This window comes from Meleagris gallopavo, chromosome 7 (genome assembly GCF_905368555.1).
Source record: "Meleagris gallopavo chromosome 7, MGAL_WU_HG_1.1, whole genome shotgun sequence".
Classification (NCBI taxonomy): Eukaryota; Metazoa; Chordata; class Aves; order Galliformes; family Phasianidae; genus Meleagris; species Meleagris gallopavo.
The window spans coordinates 32,794,436-32,816,935 of record NC_139410.1 but is presented as its reverse complement, the minus strand read 5'-3'; the positions used below and the strand labels follow the sequence as shown (position 1 = coordinate 32,816,935).

Genomic DNA, 22,500 nt, shown 5'->3' with positions numbered 1-22,500 from the left:
TAAGTTCATCTAATTCTTTATGTCCTGTATACGAACCTCGACCATTTTTTAGCTTGCTGTCTCCTCAGTGTACATTAGCAAAAAGAAATTGAGACATGGTATAGTTGTCATGCTTCATTGATTCGAAATATTTTTTTTTTTGTTAATGGCGTATTTAATATTTAGTTTTCCTCCTGTCCATGGTAATGCTTTTCAAGTAAGAGTAATAAAACTTTTAGAGTGCATATGTGTTTGTCCTGTTGACTTGACACCATTTTCTGTGCTGCAGTTAAAGTCCTGTTGAAGCAGAGATTGCAAGCCAGAACCAGCGGGCTAATTGCCTATCTGAACACAGAGAGTTTTATGTGCTCTTGCATAACGTACAAATTATTTCTCAAATTGACATTATTTAGCGTCTGCTAAATATTTCTGTTATTCCTGATGTGCTTTCAGACCTCTATTTATATAGAGACTGGTTGTAGTGTCATACTGGTTTTGGTTCCTCATCTTAAGAGCATTACAAAACTCATTATAAAAGCCAGATCCTAGGCGCAGTCGATGAGTGAATTCCTTGTGTTAAGACTCAGGCCAGGTATTAATGAAGTTGTGGTGTGAATGAACACTGCTGGTAGATTTAATCTGGGAAAGACTTGAGATAATATTAGTGAAAAAAGCAAAGTAACTGGGTTAGTTGTTGAATGAAGCATCGAGGAACAAACCTGCCAGACAAGTGTCATTACCATTCTTAAATGGGCATGTAAGCTGGATGTCTCATTAGATTAAATTGTTATGGATGTCCACTCATCTGTGGAAAAGATGTTTTTATTCTAGTCAGTGTATTGCCTTCCTTTTCTAATGCGTGTCTCGCTAACAGTCTTCATACTTGTGTCACCTGAGGATCAGAAAGCTAAAATACACATCATCTGCAACTATTTTGGGGAGATTGTTTGAAAGCTGAACCTAGCTTTCAATCCAGCTCCATTACCACTGTAATTGTATTACGGAAACTCAATCATCCCAGAGTTCGGAGAGCCATCTTTGAAGTGGCTGGTATCAAATATTTTAAAGATCTGCCTAAATTTTTAAAAAGCACCATTGTCTTTAATGACACTTAAACTTCTGAGTCACTTGCGAGCCTGGTGAGGGTGGTAGGCTTTTTTAGCTCTTTGGAGATGTGCATTGGGCTGGCTTCTATTTGCACACTTGATTCCACACCGTGTTTTTGAAGAATAAAGGCATTAGAAAATGCATTTCATGAGAAGTCTGGTTTTTAAAGCAGAATAGTTCTTTTTCAAGCAGACTGGCTTCTTGCTTGAAAGATTATCTTCCCCTATCCCTGTCCCTTGAGCCCAATAAAAAGCTGAAAAGCATTGAGAACTTCTGCTGGAGGTGCCTCTAACACCTTACCCACTTAGAGGATGAGTTGCTGTCATGTTAGTGCATTCCCTCTCATTGCAGGCCAACATATGAAGCTCATCGTGTTTCTTCTCCCGGTTATTTGAGACTGTAATCCCCATTTGTCCTTCATTTCACAGTATGGCACACTGTGGCCATTGAGGAATGTGCATGTCAGTATAAGGGACCAGGAAACACAAGTTTAAGTATTCTGCTTTAGTCCTGATGTGGTTTATTTATGCATTCCTTTGGTATTGTGAATGCTTTCTTCACCTATAATTGCCAGGGAACAGGCAACAAAGGCTTCGCTTACCAAAAAATTCTTGGAGGATGAAGAAACAGTAATGTTGGAAGTCTGATACTGCTGAATTAAGCAGAGCATTCGATTTTCCTGTACTAAGTATAGCAATATAATAGTTGAGTAAAGAATCTTAATTTCAAAATTGATATTAAAAATATGAAATAAACTCTATAGGTTTATTTTATAGTTCCATAGGTAGAGTTAACAAAATTTTAGTTATTAGGAACTGAACATGTAACAACAGTTAATAAAGTCCAAAAAATAAAAATAGAGCACTTGCTTCAATGCAAGCACGTACATTTAAATATGCTTTGAGTCGAAATTAAGTTTGATCATCAGGTTAATTTGTTGGTGGTGGTTTGATCATAAAGTCATCATTTGGTCAAAGGGAGACAGTGAAAGCAAACCTCTCTACTGTGAAAGATGCTTTAATCAAATGATGGTTTTGCATTTGGGTGATGTGTGCTTCCTGTGTAATTACATCCAGTTCACGGTGGTCAGTGAGGACATGTCAGTAAAAGAAGAAGGGAAGGAGACATTTGGGTTCTCCTTCCCCTGATGAAGTACATTGGGTAATTCTCTTCACCTCTTTTACTTACCCCTTGTTTGAAATGGGGCTAATAAGGCTTATAATTTGTATGCTTAGTATGCAAATTGGCAAAGTAAAGCATGCTTAAAAAATTGCCAGTGAATTTGGAGAGCTATTTTTCCTATTAAATCTGTGAAAGAAGAAAGTGTCCAAATGCAGTTGTCTAATTGCACCTTTGTAAACTGTGTGGAGTAAGTATAAACGTGACTCCTCCATGGCATCTCTTTAGAAAGTCTTTTTGCCATAAGAAGAATAATGGCAGCATACTCAGCAGGCTGCGGTGGGATGAGATAGCATGCTTGCAGCATTTCTTTGCAGCATAATTGCAGCATCAATGAACCATGAATTCAGCCTAATTAACATAACTGGAACCACTGCAATCATGCTGCCATTCAATTTACTTTTTGAACATTCTGGTGAAGTATCACGCTTATACTGTTTATTACTGAGAAGCTGTAGAGAACTGTCCACTTGCTTTCTCGCTTCTGTCTTGATGTATTTTTATTATTTCAGGATAGCTGGAGAACTTCAGACGTGGAAGATCATTGGCTCTCTGGTTCCATTACCGAATCTACAAATAATTCTGTATTACTTCCTGTAGAAAGCAATTAAACAGTTTAGTGTACTATAAAACTCAGAGTAAATGCACTAAAGTCTGAATTTCCAAGTTAGACACAGGTTCTGAATTGTAATGGATAACTAATGGCAAGGAATTTTGGAACTACTTTGGGTAAGGACTGCATTCCCCACATTTTAAAAATAGCAGTTTCTGTTGCTCTTTGCAAACACTATACCTAGGAGAAACATTTTTAGACAGAATGGGATTTTTTAAATGTTGCCGTTGGTTGAGCTGCAATACAGTGAGGAAGCCATGAAGTGGATCAGGTAGCACAGTCCTCAGCAACAGGGTAAAATAACCAGCTCTTTTGCACTGAGAAGTCAAGGGGCTGCAAAATAAAGCATTCACTGGAAAATAAGGGAGCTGGAACTGGAAGGCTTCCTGTGTCTGGCTTAGCCATTAGGCCAGAGGTGCTGACCGGTGGCACTGATGCCACTGCAGAGTGATGCACAGCCAGGAGCTCCTTCTGCCATTTATGACAGAACGGAGCTAAAAACTTTGGAATCTCAGCTGTGTTGTTTACTGAGTAAACACTTTTTCTTGCAACTGATTCTGGGCATCTGCAGTGATGGTGTTTGACCACATCTAAATGGTGACGTAGCCCTTGCTTTTTTTTTTTAGCACAGAAGAGGAAAGTTAGCTTAAATTTCTAAAAAAACTACTTAGTAAGAAAACAGCAAATAGCCAAGTTCTGTGTGAGGGTCTGGAAATGCTAAGGTTGGAAGTTGTAGTTGCTACAGGAATTTCCTGCTCAGAACGTCTCCCATGTGTGTGCACATATAGATACACATAGACAAAGTCCGAGCTTCTGAAATAACAAGTTGTACTTAATCTGAAGGACAGTTTCATTGAGAATAGCTGTTCCCATGGTATGAGACCTGTAAGGAAGGTGCCAGAAATGACAGACAAGTCAGCGAGCAGCAGCAGGGCAGCGCTGCTATGAGGGACAGGTGCTTGCAAAAAGGTTGTGTTGCAGGTTCTCAGTCGGTGATGCTTTTACATAGCATGATTTGTAGTGCAGCTGTCTGGAAGCAATGAATGATGTCTCTGAGCAGCATGTCATTTGAGGGGATGGGTTAGTCTTCCAGGTAGCTGTTTGGTAGAAGGCATTTTTTTGAAGCTTATGTTGTCTACACCCATTACAGTGTGTTCTGGGAGGGCTCCTGTCTCACAGGTTGGTTTGAAGGCAAGTGCTTTCAAGTGAGAAACAGAAATTTCAGTAAAATAGTCCACAGTGTTTTTATTTGTTTTGAGGACTGTCTGCTTTTTCCTTGGGTTGTATTTCAGCCCTTTTCGTTTGCCTGCTGACTCAGAAGATTCTATATTCATGTTGACTCTCAGCGTCAAGATTTTCATTTGTTCATTGCTTTTTTTCCCCTGATGATTTCAACTGAGGAAGTTAGTTGTTACACTTTTCACTCTAAGCATCTGAGTATAAATTTAGCACTGGAGAACTGCAGACCTTTTGAAATAGCCATCCCAGTCATCTGTTGCTTCCTTTTGTGTCCTGCTGTGACCCTCAGTTAGCAGCTGAGATCACGTGAAGCTCTTTTCTGTATTTCTCCTGGAGTGGTGTTAGAATTTATCACTGACCTTCTGATTCTGCTTTTCTCTGTTAAGATGCTCAGTGAGAGGTGGGCATTTTCTTCAGCCTCCTTTTTCTGCTTCTAATACAAAAACTGGATGTTTGTGGGTTGTTTTTTTTTTTCCCCCCAAACCTTAGTTGTTAAGGTTCGTTTCATTTGACCATCTGATGCATGTATAACTAAATTAAACACTGTTTCTTATCTGGTTGGATGATCAGGGGAAAGTTGAACATCTCAAGGCAGTCTTTCTGGGAAATGAAGACAGCAAAAATAATTTCTACTGTTATCTGAAAATGTGGGCCCATGGACGTGTGGATGGTTTAGTGGCAGTCAAGGCCTGGTCTTATAAGCCTTTGTGCTTCATGAAAGGGCTCACAGAAGAAAACTACAGCAGTAAGGATCAGTGATGGATTTTTTGAGAGAAGTTGACTATACAGACCCATGGCACCTAAAGAGGGGCTAGCAAAAGTCTGAACAGAGCTGGCTGATGTCCTTGCAAGGCCACGTTCTGTCACTGCTGAAAGGCTGTGGACGTTACAGGAGGTCTGTGAAGGTGGGACAATTGTAGCACCCAGAAAAGAACCAGAGGTCAGCCCTGGAAACAGAAGAGCCTAGAATGGGTCACAGTGCCTCATCAGTCAGGTACGTAGGCGTTATAAAATGCACTCTTTCATGTAGGAACATATTTGAAGAAGAGTTCAGCTTGGCATTGTCTGTCTCTTCAAGGTAGTCCATAGAGATGTGGGTCCAGCAATTCAGTGAATTACTTTTTCAAGGTAGTAAATGCATGCATGCAACCTTAATTAGTGTGAGTGGCCAAACTGGCCTGCTAGCATCACCAGAGTGGTGGAGGAAGGGATCCAAGCAGATGGGTGAAGAAGGATGACTGCCGATGAGTTGTTTCTCGTTTTGAGTGAGCTGCTGGGGTGCTGATCTAGTTTGTACCTGCACTGTGATTAATATCCTGTGTATGGCTCAGAACAGAGTACTAGAATATCGTGTACATGATTGTTGTATAACAAAGTGAAGAAATCTGGCAGTTTCATCTTCAGCAGTGACTCTTTTCACTGAAACCAGCTTGCAGGCCGCAGTGGCTGCAGGATGGTTTGGAAAGCTAGCTGGTGTAATTCTGGGTTTTAGGTGTCAGTTAGTCACACTTTTCTCAGAAGACACAACAAGCATTTTAGCTGAGACTCTCCCAGTGTACATTTATTAAAGGTAGGGTCAAGCAGAGGGCTGGCTGCGGGTGAGGAAGAGTTGAAGGAAGTGCATAGAATAGCTAAAGCAGTTGGTTCCTGGAAGACCGAGCCTGTGAATCATCCCTTTGGAAATGGAGGAGGAGAAAGCAGTGCCAGTTAATTACCACAAAAGATGATGATAAGCATCTAAACTGTGGGCAGAGATCACGGTCCTTCAGAATCTTATTCCTGATTTGAGCCCTACCAGCTGCGATATGTAAACTCAGGAAGATGACTGAACATTGATACTTTAAAAGTTCAATAGTCACGCTTGTTATTGTATGCACTTACTGAGAATTGACAGAAGAAAATGTTTTTGAGAGGAGTTTCCAAGAAGAGATCACATTTCTAGTTTAGTGTGCAGCAAAACCAGTGTGTTTGAATGGCTGTCAGATTGGGTAGAAATAGAGAATAACTGCTCTGTGGTAACATATTGCAAAGGAAATAATCCGTCTCCTTCAGAACCACTATTTTTTATTGGTCATAGGTGCAAATTCTAAAGCAACTCAGACCAAATGTCAGAAGTAATTTGAGCATTTGGTATTTTAAACATAATTGCACTATTTCCACAAAGACCGTTGCGTGTATTCCTGGATGCTTTTAAACATTTGTACTTTTCTGCCTTTCATACAAATTCATGAAATAAGGTCCTAGTAAATGCTGAAAATTGTAAGTTGGTTATTCTCACTGAAGGAAATCAATCACAAAATGTTAAGGAAATATGTTTGTAGATAAATACAGACCTCTTCTGTATGTGCTGATGGAAGGTGTTTTCAGACTTTTGGTACAAAATAATGACCAATTTCACCTTTGATATCTATCACTGCTTTTTTCCTACGGGATTTATCTTTTTAGTCAGTCATTCCTGGGCATTGAACAAATGAAGAAATATTTTAAGGAGAAGCATAGAGGAAAAATAATTTTTTTCATGAAGAAGTAACATTGTGTACCTCATGGAGGTAGCTTTAGTAGAAATAATGTAATCAGGGAAAGCCATAGGTAAATGAAATAATGTAAGAGGAAGAAATGATGAAAGCTAGGGGCATGGTGATGATCAGCTGAAAAAAAGGATCTGAAATCTGGGGGCTGTAGCTTAATGCAGTGGCTGGTGAGCTGAGCCCAGCCTTCCTGGTTCTTACTGCCTTGTTTGACCCTGTGCAGTGATGTCAACCACACAGCCCTGATTTCAGTTGATCATATTAATACTGAGTCTTCTTTTCATCCAGAGGCTCTCATCTGCCTTCATGTCAATCCTTATCGAAGTCCTTGGGATACACACACAGCAACTTGTCTGTTGTCCCCGTGTCTTCCTGTGGTCGCAATGTCTTCCTGCAATCTAGTCAGGTCCATTTGCTGCCAGTGCTAAATGATATCAGCCAGAGAACCTCGTGTGCCACTCATTGCCTGGCCATCAGGTGAGCAAAGCTGTGGGTCCTCACCCAGCCTGCTGCCATCGTCCTGTGGTAGGGATGGACTCTGGGACACAAAGCCTTTGGCCTCAGAGTTCTCTGCCCCATGGAATTTTCTGAATATCTGGAGGTGCCCATCTTCCATGTAAACAACAGCCCAGCACTTTGATTAATTTTAAGGTGATAGCCTCTTAAGAGACTCTGAAAACTGGTTTTAAATTAACAGCCTATTTTACATAAAAGGCATATATTGATGAAAATAGTCCGTGACTTTTTGCTCAGTCCCATTACCCTCCTCTAATTCATGTGCACAAGATAAGATTTCCAGTGATCTCACTGTTTACCAAAACCTGACGTACTTAAAGGTTAATGTGTACTTTTTGTTACTTTCTGGTGAGAGTTTCGTCTCCTGTTTTCTTCACAAAGAAAAATAAAGGCAAAGGAGAAAAGTACTTCCAGAAAGCACCTTGTGGTACTGATGACCCATCAAAATTATCTGAACGCTTGTATGAGAACTGGAAGTTTCCTAGCTATGTTTTTGCGTGTAATGCTTCTGAATGTCTTATGGCCAGGTATTTTCCTGATCTTATTCAGTAATGACTGCAATGCCAGATATTGCTGATATTGGCAAATCTGATATTTGAGTTACCCGTTGTGCTGTAAGCCCTTCTGCAACATGCTGAGCGTGCTTAACCCTTTTTTAATCCAGCGTGGTAGGAAAATAGTCAGCAGTTCACAAGATGCTTTCTGTATGCTGAGGAAGAGCATAACAAAATGAATGTGCAGTGTAACTGAAGTAAGAGAACTTTTGGTTGGGAGAGGAAAGGAAAAAGGGTGATATATGAAAAGATGTGCAAGGTGAAGTGCTGATATTTGTACAGAAATGTTTCTGAGAAGCAAAGGTAATACAGCAGCATAAGGAAAATGAAATGTTAAAGGTGTTCACACATTCATGTGAGTACTGGTAGAACGCCTCTTGGATTTATTGTGCAGTCCATATGTATGTGATCATGTACTCTGCAAATGAGGGCCAGTTAGAGCAAATAGCTGATCATCCTCAAACAGAGGATAGTATTTTTTCCAGAAATTGGTTCTATAAAAAACTTGCTTATTTCAAGAATTCTGACTTCAGACAAATAATCCAGAATTAAAGCTTGATTGATGCTAAAGAAACAGAAACATTGCTTGTTCAGAATTGTAGTGAGAATGCTCCTGTTTGAAAGGCATTCTAAAATATTGTGGGTATTAATGATACATTTAGTGTGTTAGAGGTATATGCAGAGTTTATATGAGGTTTATTTATAAAATAAAAATCTCTAGATGCTTTTTATACTTGGAGCTTAAAGGTCATGATTATGACATGTTTGATTTGGATCACAAGGTTTAGGAAAGGTGTCTATCCAAACTTCTTAAAGCTATAGCTATATCTTTGTGTAGACATGCTCTATTGACAGCATAGAAAATATAAAATATCTTATTAATTTATTCAGCAATGTTATTTTAGGCTTTCTGTTCTTGGTGAGACATTTTTTCCTTTCTGTATTAGCATGAATAAATGGCTACAAAAAACTGAAGTTAAAATCTATACCTCGAGTCCACTTCGGCATATGTCAAAGTGGATAGGGTTCTCTCTCAGTGGAGGATGGTAGAACGTGAAAGCCCAGCTCTTTGCTGAGGCTGAGATTAGATCTCAATGCAAGGAAAAAGCAACAAAGGTCTCCAAAATATCTGAAATCTGCAAATACTTCCTGTATTTAACCTACACTTTTGTTGCGTGACTGTAAAGAACAGCAAATCTTTGTTCTTTCCTCCTCAGCTCCCATTCAATCACTTCAGAGACATAGGAGAAAAGTTTTTGGGAGCAAACTCATTATCAGCCTTCGTACAGTTTCCATCTACCCTTTCTGTCAACTGTGTGTACATCAAAACTATGAGCTCACATCCAATCGTAAAGATTTTTAAAAACTTATTTGTATGTATACTGTGTGTGTCAAGCATATAAGTGAATATAAGCATAGTTCACCCATACCAAGGTCCTTTATATCTTTGAAGTGTAGCTGATGTGCTATGACTGGTAAGAGGAACTTGCTGTTGGGTTCAGGTGGGAATTACATCTGCTGTAGATGCAGAAACAACAAACGCTTCTCTTGGTAGGAGCCTGAAGTGCTTCAGAAAATCATTCAGGTTCTTCCATTTGTGAAAACTTTTAGGGCTGTTTTTGGTGCCTGCAAAAGAATCCCTCAGATGCACTTCTCATATCCCTTGGGCTTGATGATAGGAAGGTGCTGGTTTAGCAGCATCAAGGTAGTCTGGTGATCTTGTGCACCAAGGAGCACGGCTGTAGATTCAGTGATTCATATATCTAGAATGCAGAAGGCTGTAGTCTACATCACTTAGAGCTGGAAGTACAGCAAGAAAGATGGTTCAGAGCTTCTTTCAGCTCAGCTCGTAATTTGAATCTGAAATAAATTAATGGAGTAGTCCTGCTTACAGCTCATCAGCTGCAGAGGTATTATTAAAGAACTGGTGTCCTATTCACTATGAGCACCTGTGTCTAAAGCCACGTTGTGATTGTTCAGAGGCGCAGGATGAGACTTCTGTGTCTCAGAACAGAATAGAAAACATAAATATGTGGAACATTCCAATCATCGCACTTATTCTTAATTTCATCTCAACAAGGTTACTCTTTTGGAAAACCATCGTAAAAGCAATCCACTCTTTTCAGTTAAAAGCCATTCATACGGTGACAAACCGCTGTTCTTCCATTTATATCTGTATTCATCCATTTAAACTCTAAAGATTTCCAGCTTACTTCTTGGATTTATAGCCAGCTGGCTGTTATGTGTAATATGAACATATTCTGACTGTGCATTAAACATTTTGTCTCATTTAACCCGTAATTGTAATGCTCACTTTAGGCCACAGCTCACCTGCACGTGTTTAGCATTCACTGTGCAAGTTCCCAGAATCATGACTTGCTATCTCTCCATGTATGCACAATCTACTGCTATTAGAGAAAAGTTAAGTCAAAAAAAAAAAAAAAAAAAAAGAAAGAAAGAAAGAAAGAAAAAATCTCCTGGCACTGAGTTGGATAAAATGAATATGTTCAAGATGGTGGGCCATAACCGAGCCAGCTCTTGTGGGATCGGTGCCCACTTTTTGGCATTTACAATAAACTTTGGAACAACTTTGTAACATGAATGTTTTAATAGCAACTGGGAAGGGGGGGAGGAAAGGCAGGGAAGAAGGACATATGCCCTCTTTTTTTTTTTTTTTTTTTAAATGACTGCTACATTACTGATTTTTCCAAGTGTAGTCCAAAAAGCCATACCTGTTTGTTAGCAGATTTTGATGGTCGCTCTGGGTTAAAGGAATTTACTTGAAGTGTTATTCTGAATTACCATAAGTTACTGAACATCAATGAGAAACTTACATTCAACAAAAGGCTTAATATTTTTTACTGTACTTCAACATTGTAAGAAATACAGTATATCTTTATTTTTTCTTTATGTAACGTCATTGGGCTCTAAGAGAGGCAATAGAACTATTAATTAATAGCACTAGTCCTGGATAATATCATAGTAAGCAATACAAAATCTTCAAGCACGTTTGTTCTTGCCAGCTATCAAGAGGAACCTTTACATATTTTAAAGGCCCATTAGGTTTGTTTACATACTCAATTGAAGCTGGTATGCTTTGCTTTCAGTGCAGCTGCCACTGGCAGGGACTGCACCAAGCTTCAGTATTTGAATTTCCTGCCTGTTGCATGCAGTCTCTAATAGACTGTCACCAGTACAGGGCAACTTGTCTCTCAGTGACAGCATGTAGGACCCAAAACAGTGTAGTTCCCAAACCTAGAGATTCTGGGGCTTGCTATCATTAAAAAAAAAAGAAAGAAAGAAAATAACTGAAAATACATATATCAGAAGCGATTTTCCACAGTGAAAAAGGTGGTCAGTGCAAAACAGTGCCTTCAGGTATATTTTCCGACAGAACAACAAAAATGTGCTGTGCTTTAAATTGCACTAGCAATCTGGAAAGGATTTTCTGACTGGAGTTATGTTAAGTGTTAATAGTGAAACCTGGGTACTTTTTCCTTTGATCTCTCCTCTAGCTCATATAGAATAATAGGATGAAAATAAAATGCCATTTATATGAACACCTTGTTCTTTTGATGTTAGCAGAAAAAATTCTGTCTGCAACTACAACTTAGCAGCCAGTGCATCTGCTTCTTTTAGCTGGACTTCTAACTTGCCATGACTTTTAACAAAAAAGTATCTCAATCATTTTTTTGGTGTAGTTCGTGAACCTTGCTATGATTTTTCTCCAAGTGTATTTAGTTACATTTGCAGAAGGTGTAAAAATAGGTAAACAGGACCAGTAAATGAGTGGCTGATGCATGTTTGTATGCTGCTACCTTTCAAAATCCAGTATTGCTTGTTCCTTGACTACTGGGGAAAAATGTTCAATTAGCTGGCACTAAGAGAGACAGTAAGGTTATGTGACCCCAGGAATAAATAATAATTGGGGCAGTTGAGGTTAGGATAGGTGCTAGTTTTCAGAACCCTCCTTTTTCCATCCACAGTTTCCATTTCTGATGTCTGAGGTGGGAACCAAGCCTTTGTCCACCTCTACAGGAGTGACTGTAGAAGCATTGTAGCTGGTAGCTAATAGTTATAGGTCTGCTTTGCTATTATGTAAAGATCTACAAGACAGATAACCTACAGATCAGCATGAATAACTTTTAGCTAATTGTTCCCTAGGGTTGATCGGTAGTGTTTCTTTAGGAGTCATTATTGTGAGCACTTATTTAAAGTGAAGCTACTACTTTCAAATCCCTTAATAAGATTGTTCTCCACCATAGGCCCCGAGTGCACGGAAACAGCTGAGTTGTGTTTATTGTGATGATTGATGGTGTCTCGTTGTGATCCCAGCCTCAGTTGTAACCTCCAAGAGTGGATGAGATGGGCATGAAGCTCTGTGCCAAATGAAAGCAAATAAACTGAAGTCCTGCAGTTCACCAATGTCATAATTGCTGCTGTCCAGGAAGAGGAATTAACGTGTGTGAACACAAGCTAGAAGAGATCCAGTGGCCAAGCAATATCTTGGGTGTCGAATGTCTCTCTAAGGCCTTACATCCCACTGTAATTTATATTTAGCTATTAAGCTTATTAGATAGAAGCACTCAGCTCGTTGTACGCCGTTTGCAAGGGAAGCCTCTATCTTAGTGCTGGGTAAGTGCACTGGGTCACTGCAGTTGAGGTTGCATGAGCAGTGACAAAGTTTGTTGCTCTGTCAAAATGCATCAGAGCTCTATCCAGCTCTTCATTTTAGTGGAACACAAGTCTCTGTTCATCTCAGGAGTTCTCATTTCACATGTCTGTACACTGTATGTGGTCCCAGAGTTCTGTTCTTCCAGACCAGCCTTTTGCATTAATTAAAGGAGTGATGTGAGACTCTTTGGAGAAGTAGTCAAAGAGTTACAGAGACTATTCGTTTTTCTGTACAATAAAAATGTGATTGCCCTACTTCTGTGGTTACCATGAAACAAATCTGCTCTGTCATGAAGTTGGTGGGGTACAAGTTAACACAAGGTAATAAAGGAATAATAATGAAGTAAACCAGCAAAGGCACGGTCTTTTATGATGAAACCGGTCTGATCCTATTGCAATCTAAGGGCCGACTGCAAATAGTGTTTGCTGTTGCCTGGATATGTCCAATTTACATATATACAAAGTGTGTGAGTAAAGCCGTAAAAATATACTTAGTATTTTACTTTTTTTTTCCTTGAAAGTAATTTGCTATTGTTCAAACTTTCAGCTTTCACTGGTTTTGTTTCCAAAGCCCCAGAAGGAAGAGAAAATAACAAAAGTCTGTAAAGGCAAAAGGGATATGTTCTCATTTCAGTTCACAGAATTTCCTGCCTTTAAACAATACAAATATATGCCCTTAGGTTTAAAACGTGCTGGAAGGATACGGCATCCTTGAAGCAGATCTAATTAAGGGCGAGTCTGCTATAGGAACAGAGAGTTTTACCAGCAAGCCCCATATATCTCAGTGAGAATTGACCAGGCTTTAACCATGTTGCCAAAATCCTAAAGTGTTGACTCTCGTAACTGAATAAATGTTAAAAAATTGCAAGCAAATGCTAAGCTGTGTTGAACACAACTAAAATCTAATGCTTAATAATTGTGTCCCATGTAAAATAACTACGAAACAAAACTCTGAAATGTATTTGCAAGCAGAACAGACATAGTGTATCTTCACTATGTAAAACCCTTTAAAGTGCATTGCTTCCCTTGGAACAATGTTCCATAGCCAGAAGGTGTTGCTTCCTGACACTCAGTACTGGAGGACCCATGCAGCATGGACTCAGCTGGCATTCGTTGTAGAATGAATTGGCATTCAGTAGAAAGAGCATGACAGGCAGGGGGACCACCATCCAAGTTGGTGGCTTAGGCATTGAATTTTTTGCCTTAATTAAGCTCTTTTATTTTGATTTTCCTATTTGCCACTGAATTCTTGTGTTTCCTTCCAATACAGTGCACTATTCTGTGAGCACTCATTATCACGATCACTTGAGGTGTCTCCACGTGAACAATTTTTAGAGTTGTAGATGTAAGGCATTGGGTTGAACTGTTGGGGTTGGGCTCACTGCATCTCCATAAGTTTATTTTTTTTAATGCAGTAATGTTCATGCTCATCCATGTTGACATTGTCCTGACTGAAGCTTCAGTTCTGGTACAGCGAAGGTGTAAAAATATCTTATACAGCAACACGTTTTCAAGTGGAGTCCTTGTGTTGGTGCACGGTCCTCATGGCCAGAAGCAAATGACTGGACCTTATGATTTTAATGTCCTGTGGCTGAGGTAGCTGTGCAACAGTCCTGTGTTTTTCTTATCATGTGAATGTACTCGTAACAAAATGTGGTTTAGATTTTTGTGTGCTTACAATTATTATTTTTAATTAATTTCGTGAGCATTTCAGATAAAGTTTACTTCGGCTAAACATCCTAATGAAAGTGGGCTTCTTCTTTGATTATTTATTTCTTGGGGTACCTGAGAAAGCGTTAAGTAATTAAGGTGAAATATGTGTTTTCCTGAGGAACGCACACAAGCTTGCATTTGGGCAGTTGAGTGAATGATCAAAACCAGATGTGAGCAAGTGGAACATTTTACATAAATTTATTAAAATCATTATTTACCTGTAAGTTATAAGAAGGGCTTAGTTGCATGAGTTTGTTGCCAGTACGTACTGCCAATAATCTGCCAAAAAGCAGCTTGCTGGCAAAATCACTGAAATGGTTAGCTTATGCTTGCACAGAACATTACAACCCCAAGTCAAATGAAAATCTACTATAAACGAACTCTTTGATGCTGGATTCACTGGAATATGTTATTGATATATGCTCTACAGTTTATACAGATTATGTATACTGTACAAGAAATATGGATATCTATTAAGCATAACTTGATATATAATCATTTAGGACACTTATTGTTTTCAGTATTTGCTATGAGTAAGATCGTACAGTGACTATTTGATTTTAAAAGAGAGACTCTTCAAGTGCAACCCAAAGCACTGGAATACTATTTGTTCAATTAATACGAAGTGGCTATTGAAAACGTAAAATATCTGACATCTATACAAAGTAATTTTAAAGGCAACTTTTCTTTTAGGAACAGTTTATACATTACATAAACTCATATTTTTCATCCAAGTATCATTTCGAGAATAGCAAGCTTAAATATTGGAGGCCATAGGGAAACATAATATTACGATAATGTTCTTTGGTGCGGTTTGGAAGGTTTTAGGAAACATTTGGAAGTATTTTTCTCATAAAGTCACTTAACTATTGAAGTGTTATGATAGCACTCCCTTCTGCATTGCGTGTGTTGCAAAACAGCCTGGTTAAAGGGGGCATCCATTCTATATATCCTGATTAGAAGGATTTCCACAAGACAGGAAATTATATGCTGCAGGATCCTGGCATTAGTTTTAATTAAAAAGAGAAAAGAAAAATAAAATGAAAGAGTATATGATTTAAACTGTGATACAAGTTTTCAAATACTAATTCCCAGTTCTTTTTAGCAGAAATGATACTGTATTGTTTGGAGTTCTATGTGAAATTTGCATTTTCTAAATAAGTGCTCGAGCTGTGCTGGTTTTTTTTTTTTTGTTTTTTTTTTTTTAAGTAAGCAGTAATAAACATGACCAATCCTTTAGGATCCTAAAGAACCTTAAAAACCTTGTAATTCTCAGAAGCTTAACCTTTTTTTCCGTAGTGTAATTCATTCGTTTGAACTTTTATGGAAGCAGAACTTAAGCTCAGAATTTCTGAATTTCTGTCCGTTGTTACCAAGATGAATCTTGCTGCTCCAAAAATGGATCTGTTCCTTTGCAGTGCTGGTGTAGCAGATCTGCAGAGTGGTGATGTTTAATTATAGAGAAAATTAGTTTTTTTTTTTGTTTTTTTGTTTTTTTAAAAAGCCCTCAATTGATGCTTGTTTTTACACCTTGCTCAAAACAATGCATAATTTATTTTTATCTGTGTTATAAAATCTGTATTGTAGTTTACTGCCATCATTCTAAGGAATTTCGAACTTATCACCATTTCATGTGTTGAGGACAGTGGTCTTACGAATTACAGCTGTACACTGGGTCTTATGTTTAGTTTTGAAGGATTTCAGGAAACTCAAGATGTGAATTTAGTTGTTTAGAGCCAAACCTGTCTATCTTGAAGTCAGAGCGAGTTTGGTTGTGACATCAATGGCTACGATCTCTCTTCCAGTAATAAAGTGCAGAGTAATCAACATCTGCTTGGTTTTGCTGACCTAAAGCAATTAAGACATTGTTGAAATAATTTATCAGCACTAAATATGTAAGAAAATGGAATGATCCCACAAGCTGGGACTCAACATGCTTTTGGCTCACATCATGTACAAGAAGAGCGGCAGCGCAGAGGACTCAAAACCAGGAAAGCATAGGCTTTCAGGGGCTGTATTTGTTTTGGAGTCATTTCACCTGCCTTTCTTCCTGTTTTGCATAGCTTCACTGCAGGCTTATGTTTTGGAAGGTGGTACCTTTCTGTGTATTTTGGGAAATATTGGTTGAAGAGCACTTTTAGTTAAAATTCAGGTCATCTGGTATGTGGGCTTTACAGTGCAGCTTGGGCGGTGATCTTCATGTTAGGAATTCAACTCGAGGGAATGTTGGTGGATGAGTTGACCGTGCTCCGTGCATTGAGGCTCAGGTATGGCATCTTAGGAAATAAAATAATAGGAGCATAGTTGAATGCAAGAGAGACTAAACTGGGAAGAAAAATGTAAATGCTAGCAGGGGAATTTCTTGGCAGCGTCAAATAGGAATAGTAGATATTGAGGGATTTTGCTCAGGAATTACTTGGAAACATAGGTGGAAGTTAGGGTTCGAGGAATGTGAGAATTATCCTGTTTCTATTCTACTCTCCCGAGATCTTTCCTCTCCCCGCTCCTAAGGACCACATTCCAAGTTGAGCCAAAAGCAGCCACGTGCAGTTGTCCTGGATCCGGCCTCACTTCCCTGGGAGCAGATCTTGCATCCAGCCTGCCAGGCATGCACACCTCCAGGGCTTGTTGTGTTCAGCTGATCTCTTGCCAAAATGGCAGAGTTTTTGGTCATACCTAGATGCAAAACCTACATCTTTGGCCTTGACTATAGTCAGAAAGTTGATGGGATGTGGCCCTTAGCAACCTGGTAGAACTGGATGGACTTTGGGCAGGAGGTTGGAAGTGATTTCCTGACTCTGTTCTGTATTTCTCATGTCATGGAGGAGACAGCTGATAGAAGACAGTGACAGAGGGGAATGAGCACATCTCAAATATTTTAATGCTTCTATATATTTTACTTCACTAACAGGGAAGAGGTGCTGTTAGCACTCCAAATCTCTACGTAAACCCTACTTATTCTACTCAGGAAAATGTATGTTCAGCTGTGGAAAGACATGCTCAGCCATAGACCTTGTATTTTCTTTTGCCTTGCCCTTCCCAGTGCTTAATCTTGGCTCTGTTCAGTTTTATTTCTGCTCTCTCTCTTTGCTCCTAATCCGTGTCCATGCTTATAAGCCCCTAATATTTATATGGCATTATCTGTGTTAGAGATTACTGCTGACAAGTAATCTCTTCCCTCTTCTGAATGAAGAAATAGAAGCATTGCTGAAGATCAGAAAGTGAAATTAGATCCCAGAATATAATTGACAACTTCAGTTAACTCTAATATCAAATTCCTTAAATATTGGGAATCTCCTTTCGAGCTTTTGGGTTTCAACTGTAACTCAGCTCTAGAATATCTGACCACCCTCAACAGTTCTTTCTCACAGCTGAACAAAATGTGTCTGTAATGAAGAAAAAAAGTCACTAAAAGAGGGTCTTGAAGTTTTGTCACTTCATAGAATCATAGAATATCCACAGCTGGGATATTCCCAGTAATGATGGGAGCAAATTCATGATGGGAATGGTAAAAATTCCAGGAGGCAGAAGGTAAGAAAGGGCAAAAGTAGGATTTCCCAGTTACTGCAGAGCTTATGTCCATTATGGCAGTTATAAGGCAAATGGACTCCAGGTATTGGTGTCCCATTAGCTCTGCATGAACCATGAACCTCTGTCTGGTTTTAGGTCACATAAATTCTACTGGACACATTACAGGTAGCAAAGGGATGTTTGTGGTCATGTTGATAGAAAGACAAAGGAGATTCTCCAAAAATGAGTCTGTTAAATTGTGTGTCTGGACATGTCTTTGCATCAGTGGCAAAATAAACACGCAGCTTCGAAATGCATTCGTTGGATCTCCAAGGCCTGGGGAAGGTTTCTGATCTATCTGATTGTGGCTCTTAGGGACTGCAAATGACCCACTTGTACTTGGCTTTTGGAGAGCAGTTTTGCTTATGTTCTGTAAGTGCCATGAGATGAGACCAATTTCTGTTAGTAATTTGTTGTTAGGCAAAGGAAGGTGCTGCAAATGAATACATAGGATGTAATGTAACATTACAGAAGAGCAAGGGAAGATGCACAGGTCTTCTCCAAGTAAAATTTCATGAGTTTCCTCAGAGTGGGGTTTAAAATGGTACATCTGTCTTGATAGCTAGAAGCCAGCAACCTGCTGCCATAGCAGCCTTCTCCTGAAGCTTACATGCTCCACCTCCAGTAGCATCCTTCCCCTGCTCTGCCTCCCTGCAGTGGTGTTTTCTGAAGTTTGGACAGAAGTTTCAGAAACTGTGATCATGTCTGTGGGAGCAGGGGCTGGCTCCAAATAAGACACTGGAGGAGCTGTTTTGTTTTTTTCCCGAAGTTATAGACACCTTTGAGATTCCCAACTGGGCAGTGGTGTAGAAATCCTGCGTGCTCTTGATGATTTACATTGACCAAGATCCATGCAGGTACCAGGTGGAGAGATGACTCAGTCTGAAAGGTGAGAGGAAAAAAAAGAATGAATATGAATTTGGTAGAAGAAAGAAGAATGGCTAGAGCAAATATGCTCCAGAGAGAAGGCAAACAGGAAAAAAAAGTGTTAACTATACATTGTCTTTCTCCAGCATGCACTTGGGAAAGGCACATGAGCAGGTTTAGAAGACTCTGTGTTACTATTTTATTTTCAAGTCATTTATTTAAGTGTCATAAAGAACATTAGCAAGTGGCTAGGGACTACAGTATCCATTATATTATTCCAATCATGTGGACAGGTTTATACTACGTATGATTTAGAGTGGTCTTTCTGCAGTTAAAATTGTTATATTCAGGTACAACATTTTATACACGGTTGTATTTAGTAAAATCCAAGTGGCTGAACACAGGCACGTCTTCCAATCAAAGTCCAAAAAATTAATGCTTTTACATGAACACTGGGTCTTGCAGTGAGAGCTGTTTATGGCTCTCTGCCTACATCCTTTATCATGTCTCCGTTGTTGTTAGTAAAATATACAGAACTACTTTATGCCAAAACAATGGAAGTTAATGCAGATAACTTGTTCCAAAGTTAACCATCAAATAAATCTTTTTTTTTTTTTTAAACTGTTAAGTGAAATGGTGTTCTAAAACTTTTTAAAATTGTCAAGATGATGAATACTGTGTGTGTAATACAAGTAAATACAACAAAATTGATTGCACACATATGTCTTAAATAAAAGGGTATTAAATAGTTTATTCGGGAGAGAAATTAGTGAAGTTTTATCTAATATTATTAGAAATGGTGGAGCAGATTTATGAGGACTGAAAACTAAGGAAAAAACCTGTTTTGATGTAGAAATGGTGAAGTGAGGGGTAGATTGGCTGGGAGATTAAACACAGACAAGACAGAATACTTAGGTGGTCCAACCTTCAGTGCATCAAGTGGTTCTTCTCATGGCAATGATTTTTCAAAGTCTGCTAGTTAAATGTGATTGGATGAATCAGTACTCTTGACACTCTTACAGGCTTGTTGGTTTAAGGAAAATCCCCTTACCTATTTTCACCTCCCCTTTTCCCCTGCATAAATATGTGAAAATACATCCTCGCATGGGTGCCAGGTAACTAAACTAAGTTTTGTGTCATCTTACAAGGATTTTACAAATGAAATAATTGGGTAAAATAGAATACATAGTGACATTATTGATGTGTCCTAGGGTTTGGATCTTCATGACCCAATGATTTTAGATAATTCAGCTTAGGCTGCCACTTACTTGAGTCAGCCCTATGAAACTTGGTTCAGAACATGAGTCCAATCGTGGTCAGAGATACCCATGCTCTGAGCTTAACCACCCAAAGTGAGGTGATATCTGCAATGCTGACCTGACTTTTAAGAGTGTGTATGTGCTTAGTAGCTAGGCACATAGGAATATAGGCAGCCGTACCGAGTTGGTATCTTTATGATCTGGCTTAGGCATCACCTCAGGAAGGTTTATAAGCAGCATGTGCAGATTTCAGTTCACAAAATAATTTTTTTTTAAATCTACTTTAAGTGTTATTAGGAACAATAACCTATATCAGGTGCAGAAGGCCTTATTTGTAAAGGTGGTGAAAGGTTGAGAGTCTTAAGCGTGATGATTCACTGAGATGGGAAAAGCTCAATACGGGCATAATTGGGAACTTGTCTTGTTTGTAATGTGCATCATGGGTTTGGGTGAATGACTGAATGTGGCTGAACTGCTGTGGCTGCATCTACAGAGCAGCTCCACTACTGAACGGCGAGCAGTGAGAAAAAGGTGGATCTCAGAGGTCGTGTGGTCAGTGACTTGAAAATGCAGCTTTGTATAGATAAACATAAAAGTAACAACCAAGGAACAGCAACCCAAATCAAAGAATACACGTTGCATAGAGTAGTCACATGGCGTGCTGACTTAAGAAAGGGGATCTAAGGATTTTTGAAGAAAGAGTTCATATAGTGTATGTGTGTGTGTGTGTGTTTGTATTTTGGTAGTAATTTCAAAAGAAGAGGGCCTGTGTGTTCAGAGGTGTTGCAGGGCGGGGTGATTCCAGCATTTAAGTACATTTGTTTTGACAAACAGTTTGTTCACAGCTCAGAAAGGAGCTCTTGCTGTGATCGAGCAAAACTCTGAAGAACTGTGGAGGAGGTTGATAAAATGGAGCAAGTGTTCGCTTTAGTAAACAGTTCAATAAACAGGCTATAGTGTGTAAACATTTGGAAATTAAAAGGAAACAGAAAATTTAAATGTCTCTGCTTATCTGGAAGAGCCATAATCACACTGAAGGGCATGTAAGTAAATAATATTTGAGTAAATTAACTTGAGGTACAGACAGACATTTGGAGTGAGCATCCCGTGATGGCAACGCGTGTAGTTCTCTTTATGTTAATTTAGAAGAGTTGTGTTTGAATGGAAGAGCTTCACTGAGTGTTTCCTGAGCAAGGACCACGATTCATCCATCCCTACTTTAACTCAAGTGATGAAGTAAATCTGTGTTGTTGCATTTTAAGTATTACAAAAGGAGTTCAGCTCTGTGCAAGTGCATCCTGTCGTTGGAAGGGATTTCTGCTTTTAAGTTTTGATTTGTCTTCTCAGATGATCATTACAGAAACCAGGACAGGACAGTTGGATAAAATCCCTATTCCATGCTACAGGAACCTGTATGGCCCGTGTTATTAGACAGTAATATTTTTTCTGTATTAGTTTTCACTTAGCTGTGATGAAGGCACTTGCTGGTGTCAGCTTAGGCAGAGACAAGACTCATGTTATGTCGTTACACCACTGCGTTTGGCATTTATTAGCACTCTTAGCTGTAGTCTGAGCAAAAGTGCCAAGACTTCACTAGCTAAAATAACAGAAATTGCCCTTTTACTTCCCAGAGATGTTTCCTTAATTTTATTTTAGTAGGGAAGTAGTTTTGATCTCCCAGCCTGTGATGTCAGCAGTGTTTGGAGTTCAGAGACCTTTGGATCCCCAGCCTGTGAAGGTTTCACAGACACTGTATTCTCTAAGCTGTATATGCAGTGTGTTACTGAGTGGAGTTGTTGCTTGGATGGAAGTGCAATGCCAACTGTTTTTTGTCTTTTCATTTAATATTAATTAATTAAAAAATGCCAAGTGAGACTGCAATCCAGTGTAAACACTATATAGATTTTTCTCTTCCTTTTGCTAACAGGTTCATGCCAGAACATAAGCTTGCCCATTTGGAAAACATAATTGGTGTTAAAAGAAATGGAGATTCTTATCAACATGAGGGCCTGCCTGGGCAGCAGAAGAGCAGAGCTTTGGGAGGTTTAATGAAAAACAGCAACGCGTGTCATGAGTCTGGACTTTGTGAAGCACAGCCTGGACTTTGTACCACACAGCATGAGGAACTGCATTCCCCATTAACAGCAGCAGAGAAACTGAACAAGTCTGAAGCATCAGAAAGTACAAATCCTTGTCAAGAAGAAGATAAGCAACATGTGACTTTTAACCTTTGTAATATCTGGAGTGGAATGGACTATCAGCAGAGACCTTTACATGTTGCCTGGCCTCACAGGTGGTAAGTGGTGAACAAATCAAAATACTATACCTTCAAAAGATTTATGAATTTGACTTGATACTGTTTCTGTGACTTGACCGTCAAGTATAGAATAATTTCCTAAATACAAATTGACTTCACACACAAGCTTGCAGGGAAAAAACACATCACTGGCATCTGATTATTCAAAATAATTAATTTGAATATACATTCAGTCACGCTAACCAGACGTTTAACCATTGGTGCTAATGATTCCTCTTTTTTGCCCAGGAAAGAGATACCACTGCTGCTGAAACGATAAAGCTTAATTGTGGCAATACACTTTTCGTATGAAGCAATGCACCGATGACAATACCTAATGTTATTTAAATTATCTTAATTACTTTAATGCAAGTGATTAAGTGTAAAGATACATGGTCACACTGGA

General features: G+C 39.0%; 1 protein-coding gene across 16 annotated transcripts in view; it reads left to right on the top strand.

Moving 5' to 3' along the window:
• QTMAN (queuosine-tRNA mannosyltransferase) overlaps positions 1-22,500 on the top strand; it is a 162,880-nt gene that overhangs the window by 106,513 nt on the left and 33,867 nt on the right. For all 16 annotated transcript variants that reach the window (XR_014884291.1, XR_014884290.1, XM_085227737.1 and 13 more), the window contains one exon: positions 21,726-22,094. Coding sequence is in view for 14 of the 16 variants with exons in the window: in XM_085227737.1 (XP_085083863.1) it covers positions 21,726-22,094 (369 nt within the window). In the remaining 2 variants the exon portion in view is untranslated. The remainder of the gene's footprint in view (positions 1-21,725; positions 22,095-22,500) is intronic.